Source organism: Gasterosteus aculeatus, chromosome 14, assembly GCF_964276395.1.
Source record: "Gasterosteus aculeatus chromosome 14, fGasAcu3.hap1.1, whole genome shotgun sequence".
Classification (NCBI taxonomy): domain Eukaryota; kingdom Metazoa; phylum Chordata; class Actinopteri; order Perciformes; family Gasterosteidae; genus Gasterosteus; species Gasterosteus aculeatus.
This window is the reverse complement of record NC_135702.1, coordinates 4,637,446-4,659,894: the sequence shown is the minus strand read 5'-3', so window position 1 is coordinate 4,659,894 and position 22,449 is coordinate 4,637,446. Positions and strand designations below refer to the sequence as shown.

Below are 22,449 nucleotides of genomic sequence, written 5' to 3'. Positions count from 1 at the left end.
TATTGTAATTGTGTCTTTAATTAGTGGACCGTGTCCGCCTGTAGCTCCCAGCTGTCGCGCGCACCCGCAGTCCACCGGTTCACACCGGAAACGGGTCCCCGCGACGTGCTGGTCCCGGAGAGAAGGCGCGCACGGTTTCCCATCGCAGACCAGCCCTCGGGTCACGTGATCCGCCGCGATCCACGACCGCCGACGGGACAAATCACAACGCTTCACGCGCCCCGCGAGCATCCCTGTCTTCTCCGCGCGGCCCGCCGACTGCAGCCGGTGTGTGTCTGTCTGTCTGTGTGTGTGTGTGTTTAGCAGCCGGTTTTTGTGTTGTTTCACAGCAAGTCCGTGTTTGTTTCTCAGCAAGCTTTGTGTAGTTTTGTTTGTGTGCGTTTCGCTGTGAAGTGAAACTCCGCCATATTCGGCGCACCACGCCCGGAGGAAGGACTCGCCGCCGCGTCTCTCTCCTCAAGTTTGTTGCACGAACTTGATTCCGTCCGAACACGCGAGGAGAGCAACGAGGTAACACGACAACTCCTCGGCTTCCTGCAAATTAAGTTACTTTCGGTTCCACAGTCGTGTGTGTGTGTTTTTAAACTACGCAGCGGGGACTCTGCACATTGACTCCAGGACACTGGTGTTGTGTGTGTGTGTCTCTTGTATAACGTTGTGTATGTGTGCGTGCAGGAGGAATGACGCTGAGCTCCGTGGGCGCTTGCTGCCTGAGCCCGGAGGCCAAGGAGGCTCGCAGGATCAACGATGAGATCGAGAGGCAGCTCCGCCGGGACAAGAAGGACTCCCGGCGGGAGTTCAAGCTCCTTTTGCTCGGTAAGGGACGACAGCCGCAGCCGCTCTGTGGTGCTCGTGCGACGGGATTAATCGGTGGTTTATACTGGTGTAAAACATTGATTAATAAATGCAGTTAAAGGAAAACCTACACGATCAAAGGTCAACGTTGGCCAGCGTACTAGTGTTCGATACTGTAGTTTATTAATAGTGCATCTTTATTATAAGTGCATCATTTTATGGTGATCATTAGTTTGTTATGTGTAACATCCTAACTAGGAGTAGCATGAAATACACAAAGTACAAACTTCAGCGTAGTTGCAACATTGTTCGTGTGCCATTTTGTTAAATTAGTAGTTATAATTTCTATTTGTTCATCTTTTAACACATTTTAAATGAAGGCCTTTTAATTCAGTATTTTCCACTTTACTTCGTGCAATGGAAACAATACACGTTGTGTTAAAGCTCCTTTTAAGTACTTGAGAGGAAAATGATGCGTTTAAGGTGTCCGGTAAATAATAATGATGATGATGCTACTTTGCAGGTCGCGTACTCCATAATATAAAAGTACACAGCAACACCACAGCGTAATATCAAAATGTATTATCATCATAACTAGTAGCGTAGGAAGGACTCTGATCCTTTTAATTCCATGTGACACGCCACTATGTATTAAAACACTCCTGCAGGTGAAAGTTATTGAAGCTATCGTGGGAGTTTTATTATAATGCAGAATTGTGCAAGTTTACGCGATGTGCTTTAAAAGGAATATTTAGTGTTAGGCGGTCCGGTTGTGTAGATAAATGTGTGTTGGCCGATGATCCCGAGAGGCCTTGTGTTGTTGGTGCTGCGTGACGAGGATGCATCAGCAATGCTGCGAGAGACTTTAGGGTGAATGTGGTCACCTTGGTTACAGTTGTTCTTCTTTCTGAAAGGATTGACTCATACTGAATGTGTAACTAGTTGTTTGGGTGTAAAAAACAGATGTGTAGCATATACGGTTTAAGTGAATTCAAATAATCACATCCAGTGTAAACCCGTACGTACGTATGTCTGCTTCTTATTGTTGAAACGTACAAGCTAATCACTTCCCCCTGTAACCGTTTCCAATGAATCATTTCAACTTCACCAGCTAGAGAGGGAAATGCTGCAATTTCTGTTTCTTGGAGGAATGAAGACCTGCAGGGAACCGGAAATAAGACCAAACACAGACATATAAATTCAGTCATTTCAAGACCGCATTATAGAAAGTACAAGTACAGACAGGGGTTGTCGTACATATTTTTAATGTCCTCGAGAAATCCCATGAAGAGATCTAAACCAGCAAGGAACTGCGTCTGTGAGAAACGTGTGATGTGGATCTCTTACCCTGCACTTTGGCCCGGTGTCGCCTCGAGCTAAATGCTAACATCTGCATGCTAACAGGCTCACAGTGACGATGCTGCAATGCTGATTGCTAGCGGGTGTTTAAAATGTTTATTAACCTGGTTTACTGTCGATAATCAGTCCCAGGAACCAACCACACACGTTACTTCTGGTCTTTTAAACAGGGATTGTTGCCGATTGGAAGTATGTATGTAAATGACGCCAGCCTTCCCTAAAGAGAACATGTGCGTGTGCATTAATGTCGCCCGTCTGTCGGCGCGCAGGAACCGGCGAAAGTGGGAAGAGCACCTTCATCAAGCAGATGAGGATCATCCACGGCCGCGGATACTCTGACGAGGACAAGAGGGGCTTCACGCGGCTCGTCTACCAGAACATCTTCACAGCCATGCAGGCCATGATCCAGGCCATGAGCACGCTGAACATCCCCTACAAGTACGAACAGAACAAGGTAGACCGGCCTGCTGTTTCCTTCTCCTGTCCTCGCTCCTTCACGCGCTCTCGGACTGAGAGGCTCAACCACACTGTGTCCAACGGAGGCTTTGCGGCGTGGTTTACCGTCCCAGACACCGACGCAGCCGTGTTTTAGGGGAGAAGTGCTTCTGGTAAATAAAGGGTGTTTAGTTTTTGCCATCCGGTTGCCAGAGAGCTCTGTTGGTGATGTTAACCCCCGGCAGGCAGGTGGAGACGAGTCGGCCACCGCGCAGCCTAAGTTGAAGCTCCAGGTGAGGAGGAGGCCACTTCCTGTGAGGGCTGTCCGATGAAGGAGGCAGGAGAGGTGGGGTGGTGTCGTGGTCATGTGACCGCTGAGGACCTTTGGCAGCATTAGCCGAGTCTGACTCAGCACGTAGGTTTTTCTCTGACGCCGCTGATGTTCTGTGCGTTTGTCACTGAACATCCCGTGCTGAAGCGGGGGAGAGGCCGTAGGTCGGACGGGTCAAGTGGGAGTGACCGTCCGCTGACTTAAACCGTCAACTGAAACTGCACCGGGCTTTTAATTTGAAACAGACACAGGAAGCGTGGAGGTTCCAGTGACGACGTAATACATTAACGAATGTTTTAACGGGAATCTGGAGGGAGCAGATTGTTCACTAATAACTGCCGGCTTCAGAGGCCTGGTGGCCTCCTCAGTTGGGGTAATTAAAGGCCTGAACGGCTGTCTCATCATTCCCGGTATGTGCTTTGTGAGAAGGGGCGGCTTGGCTTGGTAACGGTTGCTAAGGGGACGGGACTCAGCAAGCTGGTTGGAAAAAGGCAATGCGGGCAAAGTCCTCCATGCCGATGTTGGTCAGTTCAAAAATATAGACATCGCAATATCATTTAATAAAATAATAGTGTACATGATCTTCTTTTGTGCTCCGTTGTCAGAGTATCTTCTTATTTAATTCAGAACTTTAGTTCCAGGGGAGATTATAGACACAAATCCGATGCGTTTTTCTAACTGTTTTTACATGCATGTTCAAAAAAAAAGTTAGACAACGGTTTTGTTTGTCAACCAGCTTTATTTCACCCGAGCATCACTCCAACCTAGAGTTAGTTAGTTCGATGTAACTTTCCTGTAAGCAGGGTTCCTGTATATCGGCATGCCAGAGTTGTGTAATAAAGCTGAATGAAGGAAGAAATTCGGCTCGCTGTTGTTGAAAACTCTACTCATATTTGTTGTGTGCAAGTGGACACGTACACATTATTCTGCATCGTCATGCTATTAACGGCCCGAGCTGCACGCAGTGTTGTATTCTGGGTAATGGAGCTCGGGGGTTGGAGAAGCTTGTCTGGATGGTTGCCAGTTAGATTGTTAATTGCTTTGCTCTGAGTGGTGATGGAAAGAAAAAACTTCCCCCCTCCAATGACGTTATCTAAGAAAAAGTGAGCGAGTACTAATTGTTACTAATATTTAAAGATTTCATCACGATGTGATTTTATTGCAAAAAGGGGTTTTCCTTCCATGTTTATTGGTTTGCCCCCCGAGGGGAAATAAACTGCCAGGATCTCTTGATCTCAGCTCAGCAAACGGGGAGATGGATAAACAGAAAAAAGGGTGGCCTATCCGCTTCCAGGAATCCCGTTAAGTTTGTCCCATCGTTTCTCCAACGAGAAGACCGGGAGCATGAAATTGCCGAAGCAGAAGCCGTGAAATCAATTTTAAAAGATGCAGGTTTGGCTTCCCCTCAGAAAATGTAAAAAACGAGCCACTACAAACAAATGTCACTGTTTGTATTTTTTGGAATTCCGGCTAAACAGGAAACTGTTGTACTTGTGCATATTGTATGGGGAAAAGCCTGCAAACATCTCTACAGAATACACTGCTGTTATTGGCTTTAACGGAGGTGTAATAATCAGGTCAAACCCATTTTCAGTGCGTAAAGATCATTTTTTTACATCTGGGAAAGTGCAGAAGGTTTTTTTTTTTTTTTGCTCACTGGATCCAAATGTTTGTGATTAATCCTGGATGAAGGAGGGCAGTAGTGGTACAATAGAGATATTTGGAGTCCCCAGAAGTCTCGGCGAACGCTAAGCAGCTTTTGTACCACGTTCACCTCTCTGTGTCTCAGTCAGTGCATCCGTTACTTCTGAAATAGGCGTTTTCTTGGCGGCGCATCGAGACTCCGTCTCCCTTCAGTTTTCTCCGGAGGCTTCGGGTCGGGGGATCGTGGCGAGAGTCGGAGGCAGCGTTAAAAAAAAAAAACGAACAGAGCCCCCGGCGGTTGGTGCCGGGGACGAGCGAGGCGCCGTCTCTTATCAGACCTGCAGCCTCAAGATCAGCAGTACGGAACCGGCTGTGCGTTACAGAGCGTTCTGTCTGAAGCGGTGAAAGAGACGTGCAGGGACGTAATAAACAAGCCTGAGGTCTCCTTCCCCCCCCCCCCCCCCCCCCCCCCCCCCGACATAACGCTGCACATCTGGTGTGGGAGATAAACCCAACGACCCCCCCCCCCCTCCCTTAATAATAACAACATTTCAGCTGAACTGTATCTTTCTCAGCGCTTCAATAACAAGTCCAGAGCACACGAACGTGACACCAATGTTCTTAATTCCCTCTGACTGTTGTCCAGGAAAACGCCGGCCTCGTCCGCGTGGTCGACGTGGAGAGGGTCACGACGCTGAGCAACGTTTACGTGGACGCCATCAAGTGCCTGTGGAGCGACCCTGGGATTCAGGAGTGTTACCATCGCAAGAGGGAATACCAGCTGTCCGACTCGGCCAAATAGTGAGTGTGAACAGGAGCTGACGACCATCCGCGAACGCTTTCCACTGTTTCACCTGCTCGCCGTCGGTTGAATGCTCACTGGAAGGTGTTGACAAAAGGAGCGGAAGCAAAGAAACCCCCCCGTTGTTTACTCTGACTCATGGGGACGTCGCCCGAGACCGAAACCCTCTGTGAAGCGTGAACGTTTTGTCTCCGTCGCCCTCTGACCGTCCTCCCGTGTCCACAGCTACCTGAACGACCTGGGACGGATTGCTGATCCGGGTTATCTGCCGACGCAGCAGGACGTCCTGAGGGTCCGGGTGCCCACGACGGGGATCATCGAGTACCCCTTTGACCTGGAGGACGTGATCTTCAGGTGAGTGTTTTTTACGTTGTCGCCGTCGGCGCGACGGTTTCTACCAGATTCCTCTGAGCAGACCAAAGAGCGCCGCTGTGGAAGTGGGATACACGAGGAAGCCATTATGTTGTGTTTATTCTTTAATAGTCTTGTTGTAGCACAGCTCCACTTCCTTTAATAATTAATTGTAAGAGGTCCATCGTCCTGTTTTGCTCGTTGGTGCCGTCTCACGTTTCATTAGCCATGTGAAATCCGGCCGTTCCGAAGGTCTGTTTTGTTTCCTTATTAATGAGTTACATTAAAGTGGATGAGCCAAATGTTTTAAATTCCAATGTCAGAGCTCTCAGCAGCTAACAACGATTGGGAGAGGCGGAACATGAGGGTGGCGGTGGTTTTGCTCAGTTTCCATGACAACAGCGCGATTAGCTAGCAAGCGGAGCGCGATTAGCTAGCAAGCGGAGCGCGATTAGCTAGCAAGCGGAGCGCGATTAGCTAGCAAGCGGAGAATCTCACATGTGCTAACGAACGCGCAGTCAGAGGGTGGACGGACTTCATTCTCCTCTCACGTAGACATTAATTTGCTCTAATAATTTCATAGCGAATGTTTCTTTGCTGCTTTAACATTGCTCTGAAATTTAGAATTTAGCAGCTTTAAAAAAAAAAACTATTGTAGCAAAGGCAAGCTACGGCAGTTTTCCCGTTGTCATGAAAACAAACCAAAACATCCCAATAAGAATGTCCACGTTCTGATACTAGCGGTGAATTTGAACCCTGAAATGCCACCGACCCGTTAACTGGTGCGACCCCGTGACCTTCGTTCATCGTGCTGAACGGGCTTCACGTTCGACGCATGAGGATTCATTTACATGACGCCCCCCCCCCCCCCCCCCTCCGCCTCTCCACCCGCAGGATGGTGGATGTGGGCGGCCAGCGGTCTGAGAGGAGGAAGTGGATCCACTGTTTTGAGGAAGTCACGTCCATCATGTTTCTGGTGGCGCTCAGCGAGTACGACCAGGTCCTTGTCGAGTCCGTCAATGAGGTGAGACGCCCGACAGATCCCCCTCTGTCCCCATGTGCGTTTTGTTGGCCCGTGGGTGGGAAAGGAAAGGGGCTCTGTTTGGGATGATCAAGAAGATCACAGAGGGGGGACACAAAGGGACATTGTTTCTTTTGTTTAAGGCCGAACCTGTTGGGTGAAGATGATGACCTAGATTTCTGCAGACCGCCACCAGTCTCTTTATTCTCGCTCTCTCTCTCTCTCTCTCTCTCTGGCATTGTGCTTTGTTGACCTGCAGGGGGAGCTCTTTAGTCGCTCTGTTCAGCAACGTGCACCATAGAGGAGATGCATAAATATATATGTACATATAGCTATAAGATTAGAGCCAATAGATCACTGCTCGTATTTTAATACCACAACGATGCGTGTTTGTTTCTTCAAAGAATCGCATGGAGGAAAGCATGGCCTTGTTTCGTACGATCATAAACTACAAGTGGTTCGAGTCATCCTCGGTCATGTTGTTCCTCAACAAGATCGACTTACTGGAAGAGAAGATTATGCACTCCCATCTGGTAGACTACTTCCCCCAATATGATGGTAAGTGAAAGCTATTTTTTCTTGGCAAACAATATCAGAAATGCAGCTGAGGGGGATGATGAGTCGTTTTTCTTTCTGTCTCTCACACACACACACACACACACACACACACACACACACTGTGATTGTGTCTTAAAAGAAGAAATACGCCAGAGGAAAAGTTGGATTTATAAGCAGTAAAACCCATCAATCTGTCAAAGAGATCAAACTCATTGGTCACACCAGGCGCCTGTCTGTTGGCAGGCCTTCGGTGTGTGTGTGTGTGTGTGTGTGTCTTGTATTCTTAACCCCAGACTTAGAAATACCACAGTGACTCTCACGCATGTTTGCTGCTCTCTGTCGCCTTCCTCCAGGCCCCCAGCAGGACGTCAAGGAAGGAAAAGAATTCATCTTAAATATGTTCGTCGCTCTCAACCCGTACGCGAAGAAGATCATCTACTCCCACTTCACCTGCGCCACAGACACGGACAACATTCGCTTCGTGTTCAGGGCGGTGAAGGACCACATCCTGCAGATCAACCTGGAGGTCTACAACCTGGTCTGAAGGGCTGCTGCCGTCGGGCCGGGCTCTGTGCAGCCGGCGGTCCGCAGACCTCTGCCCGCTGAACACTACGATCCACGGCAGGAAAAATGGAGAAGCTGCGGAGCTCGCCGCCAAATGACTACTGATATATTTCAAATTTCCCTGCGAGGAAGCGGACGTCTCCAGCTATAACGAAGTGTGTCCTGACAATTAGAGTGCTGCCTAAGTGGGGAGTCTATTACAGCATGCACTCTGGAATTTATGGAGCTCTTAAGGTTTTTCGAGCAGTATCGATATAAATGCACATGGATGAATTAAGGGGGGAGGGGAGGGGGTTATTTCCATGGCCCCCGAAGCCTCCGAGGACTTGATGTAATGTAGCCAAGTTTCTCCTTCAGGGAATCTTTGGAAAGTGACACGCTGCAATGCAGCACCTCGCGTCACTACCCGAGCTGTTAATAATTGTTTTATTTCACGTCAAAGTGGTTTAAATACTCTAAACACTTAGTTTGTGTCTCGGCTTGAAGGCAAACCAGTAATCATTAACACTAAAAACACACATGACGTTATTCCATAGCTGTTTGAGCTGATGTTCTGTTGCACCTCACTTGTTTGGGTATTATTATTTCCATAACCTCATTTTAAGTTTTATAAGAATTTGTACACTTACACTTTTGTCTTTGATGGCATTATTCAATCCTAAACCACTTTTAGTGAGCACAGCGTTAATGTGTATTTTAACCAGTACAAGTCTTTCTTTTGTTGAAGCTGCAGCATCAAAGATTCATGCCGTTCGGGGACTATGAGTGTTCTGTTTGGCTTGAAAACCATTTGCTGTAATATCTGTAAAGCTTTTTGACATTTTTACTAATTTTTTTTGTCTGACTGCATATTGTAAATATCACGCGGTACGTTGGCGGTTTTCACCTTTGGTTCGCATCAAGGTCCGTGTGGAGAGACTAATCCCAAGAGACAACTGCTATGTTCAATTGTCTCTCCATTTCACATTTGATCTTGTTTTTTTCTTTTTGTTTTTTCCTAAATGCATGACTAAAAAGCTAATGAGAGCTAATCCACGGCACGAATGTTTACACGACCCCTTTCTTCCCGTCAGAAATAATCACAGCCTAATTTAAGCAGTTTAATTTATGGTTAGCTTTCACTGCGATATCTTAATGCGGCCTTAGTGTTGTTAATGTGCTCGGATAAATAAACAGACATTTGCTGCTCCGTTTTTCATCTTTTGTCCGTTTTTAAGCGCGCCGGTTGGTCGGGCCTTCGGGGGTTTTGTGTTCGGGGGCCTCGGGGCAGCTCCTCTGGTGAGGTGTTGCCCCCCCTTCTGTCGGCGGCCCATAATGTGGGTGCTGCACACGGCGACGTGTGGTAGGAACGTGGCAGAAGCACATGGCATTAGAAACAGGTCATTATTAATAATATAACAATTATTTATTCGGCATAGTAAATCACTGCCGTTATTACAAATATTGTAATATTAAATGTTGATAATTGGCTTTGTAGCTTGAAATTGCCTGCAGCCATTGAGCCGATGCCAAGGACATCCCTCCCCTACTCATGAACCTAAAAAGAAACCATCAAATATTTTAGGTTCCTCAGGGTAAATTCCTTTTGTTTTCGATGATGGCGTTGCACCCTCCTGGCATTCCTTCATCCAGCTTCACCAGGGAGTCACCTGGGCTGGTTTTTAATTAACCCGTATGAATGGTGTCATTGTTCTGGTTCCCTCTGTGGATTGAACACGTTCACACAGAGATGTTAGTATAATGCACCTGGCTGTGCTGCATGATGTTTCCCCACCTGTATAGAGTTACTGTTTTTTTTTTAGGAGGAGGAGGGGGGGCAGGCATGGCTCTCTCAGCAAACACACACACACGGTGCCGCCTGCAACCGACTCCCACCGGGCGCGTGGCCGCCCATCGGCCCGCCTCCCCAGGAATGCACCTGAACTGGATCCGCCGTGAGGCGGTCGGACTCGCCGAGCCACCTGTTCCGGGACGGGTCACTGGAGACAGCAGACGCCTGCTCAGTTCACCCCCCCCTCCCCCCGTCCCCACATCCCTGCTCGTCGACCTGGGGAAAGCAGAATGGACGGCTGCTGCCTGTCGGCCGACGAGATGGAGAGACTCCGGGTGCACAAAGAGATCGAGAGACAGCTGCGTCGGGATAAAAAAAGCTCCCACCAGGAGCTGAAGTTGTTGCTCTTGGGTGAGTGTGATTTTACGTAATGAAGCGTCCTTTTGGAGTTCACGGATGATTGTTGGATACATCCCATCACAACTTTGAAAAATACCATTTTTTTTTAAATATGCTCCACAAAGTAAAACTGCTCATGTATAGGTGGCTTTATACTGAATTTCATGGCTACTGGTGCGACTACTGTATTTACTGTTTCTATGTACGGACTCACTCCTGGAACAAAGGAGCTGCCTGAGTCATGTAAACCAGCTGTGATGGATCCTGCGTGACTTCAGAGTTGACAAGTTGCATTTCATTTTGGTCCACATCAGTTTTATTCAACTTTTTAACAGCAAACCTTAAATGATGCAGCCTACTGAGTGCAACATTTCCCATTAGTGCTTTAAGAAAAGTCTTAACACCAGCATGCTAACATAGAGACCATCTTTTTATATAATCAGATATTTTAACATTTATGACGTACTCTCATATCGGTCTTGCCGAAAAGCAAGTGTTAGTTGAACTAATTGATTTATAAAATTTCAATTAATTAAATTGAATTCTTCACTAAATCCTCGTCCGCAGGTTAATTGCAGTGGCTGAGAGAATAGTTATAACGTTCACAACACTGGACAAAGCATCCCCATCAAACACATCGATCCACCACCAGTTTCTGGATATTGTTATAAACAAAACTGCTGGTGAAAAATAAGCCAATTCAAAGGAATATTTCATCTTTGAAATCCGGTCGTATGCTCACTACTCGCTACTACAGGCTCACAAAAGAAATGTATTTTCACCAACATCTTACAGACTTGGAGCCTCGGCTACAGAAAAGACTCGTATGTGCAAACACGAGGAAGCAGTCACAGATTCTTTTATCTGAAAATGCGTGAGGAATTTACGGGCGTTGGAATTTACGGGCGTTGGAATTATACGGGCGTTGGAATTTACGGGCGTTGGAATTTACGGGCGTTGGAATTTAATGCATGTTGGCTACCGTGTACTGTAAACATTGCTTCCCTTTACGTCGTCTGTGTTGGGAATCTCCTGTTACTGTGGAGGTTTGCAGGAAAAGAACAACCCTTCTTCATAAAAGTAAAGGTCCCACGCGGCGAGAAATTGATGTACAAAAGTGCGTTTTGTGGGTGAAACAAATCCTTAACGTGGTTCTCCGGGAAATAAACGACTTCAAGATCAATTCAACGGTCATTTGCTGCAACGCATGCAGGCTGTCATCTTTCCTTCTTTTTTCGGCATAAAAAGACCATGAATGTTTCACACAGCGCAAAGCTTTTTTTTTTTTTTTTACTTCGACAACGTTAACGATGACGAGTAAACACGAGTGGAATGAAATAAATTACGGCTTCGTTGATTTCCCAGACGGTTCAAAACGGCCCTCTCCTTAAAGCTTCACTGTTGGATATCATGCCTGAAGGACTCTGTTTTAAAGGTCAGCGCCGCTTTCAACTTCAACTTGGGTTTGGAGATTAGAAAATTCTCCATTAAAGGTCAGTTTAATGGTTAACATCTCATTTTGCAATTTGGGTGCTTAACCGACACTCTTATCGAGAGAAATTAACGAGCAGACGGCAAAGAAACTGTTTCTCCGGGAGGCCCGTGGCTCTGCAATGACTTGTGTGGATTAAAACACAAACCTTGACCTCAAGCAGCAGAGTGTCTGCATCCACTCAATGAACACCCGAGAAACCCGAGCTTCAAAAAATGTTCCTGCATTGTTTGGGAATACCGACTTGTTTTTGTTTTTTGATGCCGAAATCCTGTGAAGCTGCAACCGATTGATGTTCAGATGATTCATTTATTTTAATTTTTTTGAGTGCTCGTCCCATTTCTGGCACTGCTTTGATCTTCTTGCACTTTTCATCCTTGGGTCCTCGTTCTTCTCATTTGCTAAGGCACTGGTGAAAGTGGAAAGAGCACTTTCATCAAACAGATGAGGATCATCCACGGCGCCGGATACAGTGAAGCTGACAGGAAGAGTTTCACCCGCCTCGTGTTCCAGAACACCGTCACGGCCGTCCAGGCGCTGATACAAGCCACGAGGACTCTGCGGATTGACTTCGTCGACGACCAGAACATTGTGAGAAAACCGTGCGGGGTTTTGAGAAAAAGAGGGACTGAGCTTTTATCCAATGCTACATAACAAATCCTGTGTGTCGCTGACGGGTTGTTATGACACAGTAAAGTTCTTCCATCCATAGAGGTTCTGTTCATTTCTACAGTACTCGCCTTGTTCTCCATGGAGTTAAAGCTGCATTCTCATCCTCCTGCTGGTTTATTAATAGGTCAATCGCAGATTGAAAATGTGAGTTTTAACAAAATAATCCTGTGTGTGTGTGTGTGTGTGTGTGTGTGTGTGTGTGTGTGTGTGTGTCAGAGCCAAGCGCAGAGGCTGATGGAAGTGGAGGTGACCCAGGTGTCCACTCTGGAGGCCTGGCAGGTGGACGCCATCAAGCGGGTGTGGAATGACCACGGTGTCCAAAGGTGCTACGACCGCAGGAGGGAGTTCCAGTTATCGGACTCTGCCAAATAGTAAGTTTTTTTGTGTAGCTTTTTGCAGTGCTTCAATTTAAGAATAATATAAGAAAACCTAGTTATCAATATGCGTGTCACTAGTGCAGATTTTGTAACGCTCACTTTTTTCTGGTCCCGATAATAAACGTGGTTTCGATGTGAACTTTTCAGTTACCTTGACGACATGGACAGAATCACAGCCCAGTTGTACGTCCCCACCCTGCAAGACATTCTGCGGGTCAGGGTCCCCACCACGGGCATCATAGAGTACCCCTTTGACCTTTCAAATGTCATCTTCAGGTAGGTGCCCTCCACAAATGAACAACGTTGTTGAAGGAAACTATATTGTTGCTATTACGAATCGAGTTTGCCAGTTTGAATAAAAATGCTCATTTGCTTTTGTTGCCGAGGGTTACGGGAGAAGGTCGATAGCACTCATGTCTCTATGCTTGATACAATGCTACAAACAGCTGATGATTAGCTTTAGCTTAGCATGTCAATAGGGGGAAACGTCTAGCTTGGCTCTGTGCAAAGTTTTTGTTTGTTATGCATTCATTAATGAATTACACATTAATGTGTGTTTTTATATTATTATTATTATTGTGCATCAGTGGCTTTTTTTAACCTTTGGACAGAACCTGTTACCTTGTGTATTTGTGTGAAGCCATATCTTCATTTTAGGTGTCCTAATCTAAGTGCAAGAACACAAATGAGTATATTGCTCAAATGAAAAATGATTCCTTTGACAATCTAAGACTTAAAATATTTTTACTTTTTTCCATGACACTTTTTAAACATGTATATTTTGACTTTTTCTAATATTTGTTAAATCTTTTTTCAAGATATTTTTACCTAATCTTTTAAAATTTCTTTCTGTGATACTTTTACAACTATTTTCTCTTTTTATTACATTTTTGACCTAATATTATTTACTTTTACGAATATACCTAATATATTAAAAAAAAATATTCCACAACATTTCTTAAACACAAATATTTAGACCTTTTTTTGTGACATTTGTTAAATGTGTATATTTTGTCTTCCTTGACGTTTTCGGGTCGGATTTATTTTTTGATCAAACTTAATACTTTTAAAATGTTTCTTCCATGAAAATGTTTTATCTAATATATTTTGACTTTTTCGGCATGGCATTTTTATACCCATCATATTTTTTTTTGCATGACGTCTTATTTCTCTAATTGGCGAGTGATTCCTTTAACAATCGAAGGACCTTTTTTATATTTTGCTTCCATCAACGGTCTCATTTGTCTCTAGGATGGTCGATGTGGGTGGCCAGCGGTCAGAGAGGAAGAAATGGATCCACTGTTTTGAGAACGTCACCTCCATTATCTTTCTGGCGGCCCTCAGCGAGTACGATCAAGTCCTTTACGAGAATGAGAATGACGTAAGGTCAAATCCTTCAAAATCTGTCTCCTTTTTATTACTTCTCTGGCCATCGCTGCATTTCTCAGTAACTTTTTGTCCCGCTGCAAAAAAACAAATATTATTCCCATGAATTATTCTTTTCTCTTGTCTCGCCTCCTGCAGAACCGATTGAGAGAGAGCCTCGCCTTGTTCAAGACCATCCTCTCGTACCCGTGGTTCCAAGAGTCCTCCACCATCCTCTTCCTGAACAAAACTGACTTGCTAGAGGAGAAAATCACGAGGTCTCATCTGGCAACCTACTTTCCGAACTTTACTGGTAATTTACATTTTATTAGCGGGTCTGTTTGAGATCAATTGATTCGTCTGCCGGAAATGGGACCAGAATTTGTTTCCTTGTGTTTTGGAGTGTTGGTCTTTCCGTGTCCAGCGTTTCTTCCTTTTTCTTTTACATTTTGCAGTGGTGGTTTGTTACTTGAGTATCCAACCTGAGTATAAATTTGAGTTAATTAATACTTAAATTACTTTTACTGAAGTAATATTTTAAACTTTACTTGTCCTTGAGTGGTTTCAAAGTGTGGTATTAGTACTTTTACTTAAGTAAAGGATCTGAATATTTCTAATAAATGAATTAAAATCGAAAATAAATTGCAGTGGGAAATTTAGCACCTACAGCTAAATGTTAATTGTCCATTGGCATTTACAGTCATATCTGCCAACAACAGTCTAGACTCTTTACTATGTAGTTAAGAAATTATGTAATTTGTCTCCACAGGGCCTCAGTGTGACGCAAGAGCTGCGGAAAAATTCATCTTGCAAATGTACGTGGAAAAGCACCGGGGGCATCCGAAGTCCCTCTACAAACACTACACCTGCGCCACAGACACAAACAGCATCCGGGTGGTCTTCAAGGCCGTCAAAGACACCCTCTTCACAGAAAACCTTGGATTGTTCAACCTGGAATAAGCTGCAGGACAAAGGGATTGTTTCCCCCTCGAGGAACAAGCAGCCGGGTTTTACAGTCGCACGGACGTTTTCACCTATTTTATGCTGTCGGCTGCAGCTTGTTTACAGACATCAATGTGCACTGTCCAGTATGGGACACTTATCTTAATCTATATAACTGTAAAAACGAGGACAGAATGTGCCATTTCTGAAGAAGCATATATTACTACGGAAGAGAAATGCCAGTTAATAGTTGTACCACACTACATTAGAGAAGGGTTCCTTTTGTTTCCGTGCTGCGTGATACTCATCAGCAAATCGTATCAAACTGGTTAGACAAAGTCCTGTCTACTATAAATGCAACCTTCCCTGTTTTACAGCTTTTACAGCGAGATTGGACTTGTACAGAGAACACGGGGAAGTCAAAGAATAACCTGCAGGGAACCTGAATGCCTTACTATGTATTTATGCTGCTGTGTTAATGCATCAACGACCACGTAGCCTGTGGAATTGTTAGCTGGACTCTGCCGCTTTTTATTGATATTAAAACATGTGTCCGTGAGCAAAGAAACCCAGGTATCTCCTAATGTACTGATTAACCAGAAGTGTGTGTGTGTGTGTGTGTGCGCGCTGGGGCTCCAGGTGTGGTCACACGGATCGGCACGCCGTGGAAACAACCTTTGTACTGAACCATTGCACCACAACATTCAAAGGTCTGACGGGCCTGATCGGTGGTAAGAGAACAGTCGGCCAGCGAGGTTCGACCTGTGCAGACAACAGCGCTTTTTTCACATCACAGGAGAGACTCTTTAGGTACTGTTGTTTTTTTTGTATTTTTATTTTTCTTGATTATTCAAGGGGTGGGAAGTTCAGTGGTAATGCAGCATACAAAGGACACACTTGAAGTTGCCTAACGACCCTCAGCAAAGGGTGTGAGTATCATCAGCACATGATGATGATTATTGCTTTTTTTATTCAACGGCTGATTAAATATTGTGGCTGCAGAAGTCCGGCTCATTAAACGCAGACCCACATTACTGAGCAGAAACGACCCCCCGCAGAGTTCACCCCCTCCGGTCCTGGATGAGAACCACAAAAAGAAAAACACACAACTCCGTTTTTCCTCCATTCGGTCGGACCGCCGCGCAGGAAGCCGCCGCCGCAGCAGGTGATTGCCCTTATTTGGTAGCGGCCCAGATCACGTGACCACAAAATGGTGGCAGCTGCGAGCTGTGCGTGAGGCGAGCATCTCCAAGACCAGCAAACAGGCGCAGAACCGGGAAGCGCGCCGATGCAGTGAGAGAAGCGGTGAGTACACGGCGTTTATTCCACGCGGACCACAGAAGAAAAAAGATGGAGAAGATGGAGCGACGCGTATTTATTTATTTTCTCTCACGGGGAGCAGACAGGAAGTGAGGGGGAGAAGGGGGGAGGAGGAGGAGGAGGAGGAGGAGGGAGGGGCTGCTGTCATCAGCACTGTGATCCTGTGCGCTGTCGATGGAGACTCCAAAGTAGCTCAGCATCCTCGCCGCAGAGGACCTGAGGCTGATTTTAGGTTTTTCCTGCAATGTCGCGCAGCGTGTCCGCGTGTGCGTCTCCGTGTGCGTGATGCCACACGGCCTGTGCGTGTGTGCGCGTGCACGCACCGTGTGCAGCGTCATGCGTTATGTCATCTGCCCGTGGGTCAGCCGTCAGCATTTTCCAGTGGCAGCTGTTCACGCGGTCGCGTCTTCCTCGTTCCAGGCCGACGAGGAAGTTTCGTTTCTCCCCTTTTCGCTTTGACGCGAAGGAGCGTGACACGTGACTCGATGCTTTTGCATCTCTCCCCGATCTGTGCGGACGCGAGCGCGCAGTCATCCGATTCTTGAAGACAGCGGGGGGGGGAGTGCTTGTCATGATGTAACCCCCCTCTCTTCTCCCCCCACACACACATACAGTTTTATTGGGAGGATATTTCCCTGGGGAAGATGACCTTTAACCTCCCAGGTCTCATTTCCTTCATCGCCTCACCTTTCTGCTAGATAAATATGGATGTGCACGTGGATCTCTTGACCACCAGACTCTTACAAAGCGGATAAATGAACCTGTCAGTGCTCTCTGGTGAACAAACTATATGACGGTCACACGTTTCTAAATGAAATGTTACCCAATTAAAGCAGGTTATCTGTAATAAACAGTCCGGATACTTTTTGTTGCATAGGTCCTCGTGGGGATGGACCCAGCATCAGAGACTAAAATGAACTCTGAGGGGGGCGAAGGCCGACCAGGTTAGTGCGAGTCCAGCAAACCAACACTTAAATAAAAAAAAAGAAATTATTTTTTATCTCTAGAAGATTCCAATGACTGTTTTCCTGTATTATTTTTGTCGTTGCAGTCCCTCCGACCTCTCTGCCCCTGCAAGGAGGAGGTCCCAGCCAGAGAAAGAAGCTCTCCGCCCCCCGAATCAGCCTTTCGCTGGACCAGAGCGAGGACGACCTGGGGGAGACGCCCGACGATCTCGACATAAATGTCGACGACCTGGACACTCCGGACGAGGAGGATTACCTCGACTACACGGACCATGAGATGGACTGGGAAGGTGGGTCGTTCGGGACACAAGCGGCGCCAGCTTGAAATTACCATTAGAACTTATTATGTTTTATGGTCCAATTCCCCAGAACCACCCAAGCAGACCGTGAATTTAAAGAGGACTTATGCACGTTTTTAGGTTTATATTTGAATTTCTTAGCTTCTGTTAGTCCGTCCGTCTGAAGTTGCCCAATGTTAAACGTGGTCTTCCCTCAGACCCCGATGCCACCAGTAAGACCGGGACAACCGAGCCTCACAATCCAATCCCGACATACAGCGCGGAGGAGGAGCGCCAGGACGGAAAACTATGGAGGACCGTGGTCATCGGCGAGCAAGAGCACCGGATCAACATGAAGGTCATCGAGCCCTACATGAGAGTCGTCTCCCACGGAGGTGACTATGGAGCTATAGAGCCGCGTGCGTGAGCGTTATTCCCACCGGATTTGACTCGTTCAGCGAACTCGCTCGCCGTCTGTCGGCGAGTTGATGAAAAGTGGTGATAAATTGCCTCTGGTGTCACCGTGTTAAGTAAAACAAAGCTGGACCATGGAAATAGATTCCACAAGCTCGGCCATTGCGATGAAAGACCCTCTGTCGGAGTGACGCCACGTCTGGAGATAAATACGCCGGTGAATAAAAGTAAATATCGTCAGTCTGAAAAGTAGTGAGCGGGAACGAGACAGGCAGTCGGACAAAAGAGACGGACAGGCAGATAGAATGAACAAAATGGCCGTAATCGAGTCGTGTAAATCAAGCGTATGAAGGCCAGAATCGGGTCAACCCGTTTCCTGTGTTTTTATCCAGGCTACTATGGCAACGGAGTGAATGCCATCATAGTGTTTGCTGCCTGTTTCCTGCCGGACAGCGACAGAGACGACTACCACGAAATAATGGAGAACCTCTTCCTGTGAGTTTTACTCTGCAATCACACACGCACACACACACGCACACACACACACACACACTTTTAACTCTTCTTTTACTTTTTCAATAATTTTTTACTCTGAACCCCCCCAAAAAACGACCTGAAGGTCCCGGGAGGACAAAGCGGCAACGTCTCACAGAGCCGCTCGCGTTGCTGAAGACTCTTTTGACAACACGTCTCCGTGTTTCAGTCCCAACGACGTCCTTTCTCAGTTCATTACAGGACCAGGGACCAACATTTGAAAGGTGCATTTTCTGACGTGCAGGATTTTGCACGTCAACGATCCTTTTTGAAAAGGATCGTCTAGCTCGACCTCCCGTGGCGTCTTCGCCGCGGCGCTGGCAGCGCTGCAGCTCCTGCTTGGACCCCGCAGATCGGGATCCCACAGACTGTTCTGAGAGAGATATTGAGTGAGCCGGCGTATCTGAGAGTTTTGGATAGAAATGAAAGGCTGTAAAAGCATCGCGTCTGCACACTCTGATGCCAGATGGCGTGATGTCTGAGTCCTTGTGAGCAGCGGTTAACCACAGCTGGGAGGCGAACGGCATGCAGCCCCGATGTCAGTGGGAGATGATCACCATGGTCACGAAACGGAGAAGATCAGTGTTGATTTGTAAGTCGGAGAAGGACAATTGGATCAGAAAGAAGAGTCCGAGTGAGTCCTTTGGGGGGGAGAAAAAATGGAGGAAACTGGAGAGGAACTACGAGGGCTGAGAATACTGTCGAGCGTTTTCAAAAGGAGATGACAAAGTTCCCCGCTGCCTGAGAACGTGGGGGGTTGAGGAGAAGCAGAAAAGAGATTTTAAAAAAAGAGAGAAATTGGTTTGATTCAAAGTATTGGATTTCATGAAAGGTAGAAGTCTGATAGAGGCGCTGAGAGGGATGCAAGAGAATTTAAAAAAGGAAGAATTTCAAAGCAAAACCGCTCGTCCACGAAGCAGCATTTGTGCCGATTTCTTTCAGCTTACATCAGAGTACAGACATTTCTTGGTAGTTCTCTAAACGCAGAAAAAGACGGTTTCCTATTTCCTTTGAATGTCGCTGATCCGAGTCACAAAACCGGTTTCGCCATTCTTAAGAAATTCTCCGGTCCAAAGACACAAGGGAGTGGCGGAAATTTTTGCAAAGGTTGCGATGTGACGGTCAGATTAATTTGCACAGACGTTCGTGGTTCCGTCTCACTTATCGCGTTACTTCTTTCCACCACATGAAGTCAACGTTGGTTGTTTTCGAGGAAAACAAATCTCGACAACCACGTAGAGGATCGCCATGAAACTGTTCTTCTCATACCGCTGAATTATTCATTTAGTCAAAATGTCATCTTGCGCAAAATACACAATGTGATTTCCATCCCCCCTCGTGGTGTTTAGTGCAGATTCCTCCGGTAAGTATTTACATGCGTGTTTGTCTCCAGCTACGTGATCAGTACACTGGAGCTGATGGTGGCGGAGGACTACATGATCGTGTACCTGAACGGAGCCACGCCCCACAGGAGGATGCCCGGCCTCGGTTGGCTGAAGAAATGCTATCAGATGATTGACAGAAGGTGAGCGGCGTCGTAGCGCAGCGGAACGTCGTAGCGCAACTATGCCCCCGTCTGACGTGCGCTCCTGTGCTTGTCTTCAGGCTCAGGAAGAACTTGAAATCCTTCATTATTCTGCATCCGTCGTGGTTCATCAGGACGATTCTAGCTGTCACCAAGCCCTTCATCAGGTAAAAAGTCTCCTTTTCATTTCCAGGGGTTGTGGTGAGAGTTTAACGGTCCCGCTATCGATGTCGATTTGCACGTACAAACATGGTGCCCTACAGTGTGTTGGAAAGGAAAATACTTTGAAATTAGTTATTTATTCATCAACGTTGGGACTCTTAAACTCCTGCTTTTAATCGTATTTGCATTGTGTTAAATTTCCATTGTCTTCTCTCCCTTTGTTGTCGACAGTCGGCACAAATGGTTGATGATAATTAGTAACGTTAGAGTGACGACATTTTGCTAAAAATTAGCTCACTGTTCCTTTCATCTGAGATTATTTACCCCGTCCAACCATTGAATGGTCGCTTTCAACCCACTTCTGTGTCCTGGCTAGATGATGTTGTGCTCGCAGCAGCTTTTTTGTTTCAGCAATAATTAGCTCATCTATTTTTGGAAATCTCTGGACCGAAACCTTTTGATTTTAAGTTAAAGTAACTACACATGCTGAGGCAAAGCGCCATCGTGGCCACATAAAGCCAGAGAACTTTGACTTCATCGTGAAATGTTGCTCCAGAGCCTTTTTGTAGAGAAAGGGAAAAGAAGCACAGGAAGGAGAAGAGATTTTGCCCTTTTTTATGAAATTCCTGTTTTGATTGTCCCACTGCATCAGAGTTAAGCTGCTCACTTTGGAAAGGACCAACTGATGAAGTTGCCGTAATGCTGAGCTGGTTACTTTCAATGCCGTTGCCCTTTTGTTTTGTTTCTGTGTGTGCGCGCATGTCACAGCACCAAGTTCAGCAGTAAGATTAAGTACGTGAACAGTCTGGACGAACTGCATGAATCCATCCCCATGGACAGCATCCAGATCCCAGAGTGCATCATTAGGTGAGTCCCCCCCCCACCCCCCTAAAAACCCCGCGGCAACCTCAGCCGTCTTATTAAACGACTTCACACTCATCCCGTCATTTGAACTCTCATCTCTAGGCTCGATAAGGAACTGAAGGAAGCTGCAGATAACTCAAAGTAAGCATTTACTCATTATATCCCTGCGGAGGCAGTGGACGCGGCCTCGGTGCTCATTTATCAGCCCGGCTCACTTCCAGATCACAGGGACTCTGCTGCTGCATGTGGAACAATTGGATTTGTCTATGGATGCAATTACAGGAAGGAAAAAAGTTGCTAAAGACATCTCATTTATCTTTACAGTAAAATGAGCCCGTCCTTCCTGCGGAGTCATCTATTACACTGATAATAAATCCTAGGATGACTCTGTACAATTTCCACTGTTGTGTCTGATTAATTGCATATTGTTTAATAATAATACACCTGCTTTTTATTCCCTCATTCCAGAAGGAATAGTTTTTTGCTGGGACTGGATCCGACAGCAGCAGCAGCAGCAGGCGGACCAGAGTGAGTCCTCCACCATGTTTAAAGATCGCACACAATGCCACAAGGGCACTTTTCTGAGCCGCTGGTCTTTAACGCTGTGTTTCGTCTCCCTAACAGACCAGATGCAGCCGGTGGCAGCAGCTCTTAAAACAAACGTCCTAAATGGACGGGTTGTCTCGATGTCCCGAAGTCACTGTTGTATTGTGCGAGTGAAGCTGGAGAGGCTTGTTCAGCTGCCGCGTGCGTGTGTGTGTGTCAGTGTTTGTTCATTAGACCCGGGACTTTAATACTTTGATATGAAACCTGCAATAGCTGGATCTCATTCTTAGTGGCGGCTGTGGCATCTATTTTACCGTAACACTATCAAACCGGAGAGCTGTACTGCTGAGCGTGACGCTCGGCAGCAGCGTTGCTCACAGGAGGAAATGCAATTACACACCAGATGTACACAGCACAAATCAATGTGTAGAGCACAGCGTTGTGTGCATGAGAAGCAGCGGAGCAATAATATCGCCCTTTGCTGGTCACACACTCGCTACTTCAGATAAACAAGACGACTTGTGAGTCAGCGATCTAGAATAAAAGCACATTGCGTACAGAAAAACAAAACTAACCGTGTGCCATAAATTACCGGGTACTGCATTTAAAACAATCCACTCCTTAATTCTCTTTAAGACTGGGGACACAAAAAGCAATTTCAAGTTCATAAAGCCAATGGGAAACCGGGGAGGTGGAAGCCGTCCGCGCAGCGTCAGAATCACTTTGTCAGACGCCGACTGGGAATCATCTCTTCAGCTCCTCTCGGACCATCGAGCCTCAGCAAATTAAAGACGGGGTTTCTGCAAAGCACAATATCTTCTGTGTCCACGTGTGTCCGTGCATGTCGCCTCATAGATAACCGATTGTCCTCTTACCCATGAGTCTTAAGTGGCGTTCGGAGGATGTGCAGAGAACTTATGGATCACTGTCTAGTAATTCAAATAAATGAAGTGAAATCAAACC

The 22,449-nt window shown here is 46.4% G+C and overlaps 3 protein-coding genes across 3 annotated transcripts; all 3 read left to right on the top strand.

Annotated features, from left to right (window-relative positions):
- Window positions 1–24: 24 nt before the first annotated feature.
- Window positions 25–9,053, top strand: LOC120831436 (guanine nucleotide-binding protein G(q) subunit alpha). The gene is made up of 8 exons (XM_040196839.2): window positions 25–510; window positions 676–816; window positions 2,424–2,608; window positions 5,211–5,365; window positions 5,592–5,720; window positions 6,612–6,741; window positions 7,143–7,296; window positions 7,650–9,053. The coding sequence occupies exons 2-8, from the start codon at window positions 681–683 to the stop codon at window positions 7,838–7,840; spliced, it is 1,080 nt and encodes a 359-aa protein (XP_040052773.1). The 5' UTR covers window positions 25–510; window positions 676–680; the 3' UTR covers window positions 7,841–9,053.
- A 721-nt stretch (window positions 9,054–9,774) lies between these two features.
- On the top strand, window positions 9,775–15,446 carry LOC120831437 (guanine nucleotide-binding protein subunit alpha-14). Its single transcript, XM_040196840.2, has 7 exons — window positions 9,775–10,042; window positions 11,929–12,113; window positions 12,411–12,565; window positions 12,719–12,847; window positions 13,823–13,952; window positions 14,096–14,249; window positions 14,706–15,446. The coding sequence occupies exons 1-7, from the start codon at window positions 9,922–9,924 to the stop codon at window positions 14,894–14,896; spliced, it is 1,065 nt and encodes a 354-aa protein (XP_040052774.1). The 5' UTR covers window positions 9,775–9,921; the 3' UTR covers window positions 14,897–15,446.
- A 120-nt stretch (window positions 15,447–15,566) lies between these two features.
- On the top strand, window positions 15,567–22,447 carry prune2 (prune homolog 2 with BCH domain). The gene is made up of 11 exons (XM_040196841.2): window positions 15,567–16,183; window positions 17,076–17,142; window positions 17,250–17,453; window positions 17,660–17,836; window positions 18,248–18,350; window positions 19,783–19,914; window positions 19,995–20,081; window positions 20,845–20,943; window positions 21,043–21,081; window positions 21,409–21,468; window positions 21,565–22,447. The coding sequence occupies exons 2-11, from the start codon at window positions 17,088–17,090 to the stop codon at window positions 21,593–21,595; spliced, it is 987 nt and encodes a 328-aa protein (XP_040052775.2). The 5' UTR covers window positions 15,567–16,183; window positions 17,076–17,087; the 3' UTR covers window positions 21,596–22,447.
- The last annotated feature ends 2 nt before the right edge of the window (window positions 22,448–22,449 follow it).